Below are 4,788 nucleotides of genomic sequence, written 5' to 3'. Positions count from 1 at the left end.
CAAATTCAACAACAAATGAAGATGATGGCAAAGAAAATTGATGGACTTTAAGTGGCTGCAGTTAGCACAGCAAGCCAAACTTCAATTGGATGGAGCCAAAGTGAAGAAGCTTCTGAGAAATACAACTATGATCAGCAATCAGAACAAGTCCAATACATGCATAACACCTCAAGCTCTTCTCAGAATGAATTCCATGGAGATATATACAATCCATTATGGAGGAATCATCCCAATTTGAGGTGGGGTGATAATTAGAATTCATGGCAAAAGAATCACAATTCCAATAACTCTCGCAACACAAACAACCAAAATCATTCATCCAATAACACTAACCAATACAGAAAACCACAAAACTCATATCAGTAACCCAACAACAACTCACAAATTCACCAAAATAACTTCTCCACACCACATTTTAACTCCCAGAACAACCATCTCAATAACCCAAATAACTTCCAGCAACGACCATCATATTCCAACATACCATCCATTGACCATCAAGAAACCAGGATCTCAACTCTTGAAGCAACATTACAAGCACTCGCTCAGACTACACAAAGTTTTGCTAAAGGGCAAGAGAGTTTAATCAAAGGACTAGAGCGACAAGAGGCCACCATGAGGAATCTTGAAAGGCAAGTAGGGCAATTGGCCAGACAAGCTGAAAGACCAACCAATGTTTTTCCAAGTGATATTCCAAATCTCAAAGAAGAATGTAAGGCCATCCAGCTAAGGAGTGGGAAAACTTTGGAGAATGACAAAGGTGCTAGCCAAAATATACTTTTATGACACAATAACTATTTTTTTTTTACCAAACACAAAATAATATATATATAAAACTTAAAAACAAAAAGAAAAGCATTCCTTCAAAACACTGAACACCTAAATCAGAGTTGGTGTGCCCTTCAAAGTTCAAACCACTCCCTAAACACATTCGAAATTTTCCCTTTTATTGAAACGGGGTTAAACCGTTGCCGACTATATGGCATTATTAAGCAAGTATCCAATAATGAAACTACATAAGGAAGAGCGAATTACATCCTCTCTATTCTAAGGTGGGTACATAAGTGGAAATGATCAATCACCATGGTCAAATAGGGTTGACCAGTTGACAGCATTGAACCAAGAAAGGCCTTATTTCAATTACAAAAACCACAAAAGCAAACTTGGTCCTGAATTCTTCATGTTATTGGAGAAATAATAAGGGATTTACTTGAGAAGAAGGCATCTAAACTCTTTGCTACATGTTCACATGCATCCATGAAACAATCTAATGTGTAAGCAGCAGCATGTGGTGAAAGGACAACATTGTCCAATGCAAAAAGTTCCTCGGGAACATTAGGCTCATTCTCAAACACATCCAAACCAGCACCTCTTATTTCACCTTCCATCAAACATTGTACCAATTCCTTTTCATCAATTAGAGCTCCTCTTCCAACATTCACAATAATGCCATCCTTCCCCAATGCTAACATTACTTCCTTGTTGACTATGTACTTTGTCTGCTCAGTTAATGGACAACAAAGTATAAGAACATCACTGTTAGAGGCAAGATCAACCACATTGGAGTAGAAAGTGTATGAGACTGATGGATTCTTGTTCCTTGAATGGTACATGATTATGCAATCAAAGGCCTCTAGCCTTTTGGCAACTTCCCCACCAATTCTTCCCAATCCAATAATCCCAACTCTCTTGCCTCCTAGCTGAAAGTTGAAAACTAGTCATCAATCCATCTAATTTACATTTATTAAGTTTAGTGTAGAAAAAAAAGGAGGATAACAACTTTGCATCAAAATGCAAATAGTTGCTAGTGAAACATACTGAACAAGAATAATGTTATTTAGAGAGCCCCAAAAATCTTGCCACACTGGTCATATAATCTAAATTTCATTGACATTTTGGATTAAAAAAAAAAAGAATTTTCAGAAATTCATTGCCACATGATTTTCTTTTTCTTTTATCTACACATGAGGATGTTGTGTGGCATAATTTACTAAGTACTTGCTATACTTGAAATGATCAGAGCAGCAGAGATTCCCATGAAACTTTGTTTTTCTAGGTTGATTAGTCATCAGTTAGTTTATTTTTAATTATGAAATCTATTTTTGTTTTACTTGGCCAAGTACAAAACAACTTTATTTACACCATAATATCAGACCCGTTGGAACCTTTTTTTTGCATGAAATAATGAGGATTTTTTTTAAGAGTTTAATTTTGATGATTTTACACAATCGTGTAATCACATCCATTTTTTTGGACGATTATTCACGTGATTAATGTAAAAGGTAGTTATTTTTGCTAATGTATCATTACATAATTGAATGCACGTATAAAACTACTTTACACTGACAGTACATTAAAATTAAATTCTTTGTTTAATTTTAATCTTAAACATAAATATTTATATACAAACTAATTTTTAAGAATTATAATAAGTGACATTTTTATACATTATTTTAAGAATTATAATATTTTAGACATTTTAGTTTCAACGTATGATATTATTTAAATTTGTACTATCATATTTATTATATTAGTTCTGGTAAGTGGTAACAATACTACACTCAAATTATCTATTTATATGTCAATGTACTTATAAATATTTACCTATTAAATAAGTAATAGAAATCTTAAGATTACGCTTTAATCGAATATTTTTTTAATCCTTTTCAGTTTTGACTTTTGACCACATTAATTTATACAAGCATCGAGTTTTATGCGCATATGTAATATTAGGTATATGCCATGTGACATTTATTTTTTTTTATTTAATTAATTTATACATGTGTTATAAATCTAAACCATACATAAAACACATATAAAATATTTGGTCAACATATGCTCGTTTATTAAAGATTATAACACTCTTCTTAACTTGCTAACATGTATTTTGATAATAGCCAACTAATATATCATCAATGTATGTGGTAATATTTTTTTAAAAATTTCAACAATGCTCCTAACATTTATTTTGTTCCAAATTAGTTACAGAACAAAAATTTTTAATTGGATTTATACTCTGGATATCAAGATTAAAATTGATATTAATTAAATATTACAAACAACATTAGCACAATAATGTCACCGGATGTATAATAGAAAATATTCCTCTAAAAAAACTAATTTTTCATGTTTTTTTTTAAATTTTACATTTTTTTACTAGGTCTATAAAGTAATTTTATTATTCATATAATTTATAAAAAAAATCTATCATTTCAAGCAAAAGATTAATCCCAAGAGACCAAGCATTTTCAGCTGTGGACCCATTATTGTGATTCAGACAAATAAAAACACATATCCTAATACCAAAAAAAGCACATCTTCTAATTAAAAATTTAATTAACTCCCTAATCAAAATTTAACGAGAGTTAATGTTAGATTTGACCATCCCAAATGTAGCAGAAAAAATGTGTCGCTCAATAGATGATGATACATAAATTCCTTATGTGTGGATAGAAATATCTATCTATAGTTCTATACTATAGAATAATTTAAAAAGGATATACACTACTTAATTTTATGGCATTAATTTTTTCTTCTAATGTTAAAATATTTTTATTAGTCAATGAGTAATAGCTCAAATGGTATAGTCTCTCCATACGCATACAAGAGGTTACGGGTTTGAGTCTCATATTTTTAGTAAAAAAAAAAAAATATATTTTTATTAAAAGAGAAAAGCTCAACGCTATTCGCTAGAAATTAACTAAATTATTATTTAAAAATTTTTAAGGGAAATGTTAGGTGAACAATGACCATTTTAAACAATATGAACAACCATCAATCAAATAAAAATACACTACACTCTAATTTAATGCTACTAATTAAATTTAATATTAATTCACTCTTTTAACCCTATTAATTCACATTATTCACAGATTATTCAAAAATATTATTGGTTACCTATACTTTCCCACTTTTTAATTATCAACTTCCAAAAAATGCATGACTCTACCACTCAAGTGACAGTTACCTTTGATCCAGAAGGAGAAGCCAAGGGCTTACATGGACCCCAGTTTCTAGCGAAGCGGTCGCCGGCAGAGATCTTGAACTGGACGTCGATGAGCAACGCGACGGCTATGTCAGCAACGTCGGCGGTGAACTGTGTCCCGAGAGTGACAACTTGGATGCAGCGGCGCAGGCACTCGGGGATGTCAATGTGGTCAGATCCGACGCTGACCGTAACAACAATGCCGAGGGAGGGGAGTGAGCGGATGACGTCAGCAGTGACCGGCTGTAGAGGGTTGCAGAGGATGGCGCAAACGGAGGAAGGGTGGATTTGTTGGGTTTGAAGGAATTGAAGGAGTGGGAGATTAGAGGAGAAGGCATCAAGGAAACGGTATTTGTTAGAGTTTTGAGATTGGAAGAGGCTATACAACGCTGGAGGACCCATCACCAAGAGTGGTGGAAGCTCTGAAGTCATTGTTTCACTCATATTTCACTCACTTCCCACTTATCTGCTTAGTAACTCATAGTCTGCTTCCAGGTTCCAGCTAAATGTTCTGTTGTGTTTTCTTTGGAGAATGCAGAGTGGGGAATTAGAGTTGTTTTCTTTTTCGTATTCAGAGATAATGTGTTTTAACTTTAAACTATGCTTTTTTAGATGGATTCGACAATTTTTTATTGGGAGCGACTCAAGATGCAAAAAACATTTTTTTATGAAGATGCTTTGTATAAAAGTGTGATTTATTGATTTGGCCACACTTCAAATAAAAACAACACTTTTATAACATATCAAAATCTAACCCTACACTCCATCATCTAAGGATCAAAAAGAAAAATCATCACATGAAG

At 32.8% G+C, this 4,788-nt stretch overlaps 1 protein-coding gene across 1 annotated transcript; it reads right to left on the bottom strand.

The window, feature by feature from the left end:
- Nucleotides 1-930: 930 nt before the first annotated feature.
- On the bottom strand, nucleotides 931-4,585 carry LOC112777624 (glyoxylate/hydroxypyruvate reductase HPR3). The gene is made up of 2 exons (XM_025822005.3): nucleotides 3,968-4,585; nucleotides 931-1,700 (listed from the first exon to the last, which is right to left on the bottom strand). The coding sequence occupies exons 1-2, from the start codon at nucleotides 4,427-4,429 to the stop codon at nucleotides 1,179-1,181; spliced, it is 984 nt and encodes a 327-aa protein (XP_025677790.1). The 5' UTR covers nucleotides 4,430-4,585; the 3' UTR covers nucleotides 931-1,178.
- Nucleotides 4,586-4,788: the final 203 nt, after the last annotated feature.

This window comes from Arachis hypogaea, chromosome 19 (genome assembly GCF_003086295.3).
Source record: "Arachis hypogaea cultivar Tifrunner chromosome 19, arahy.Tifrunner.gnm2.J5K5, whole genome shotgun sequence".
Taxonomy (NCBI): Eukaryota; Viridiplantae; Streptophyta; class Magnoliopsida; order Fabales; family Fabaceae; genus Arachis; species Arachis hypogaea.
Note: the sequence above shows the minus strand (reverse complement) of the source record. Positions and strands in the feature narration are given on the sequence as shown.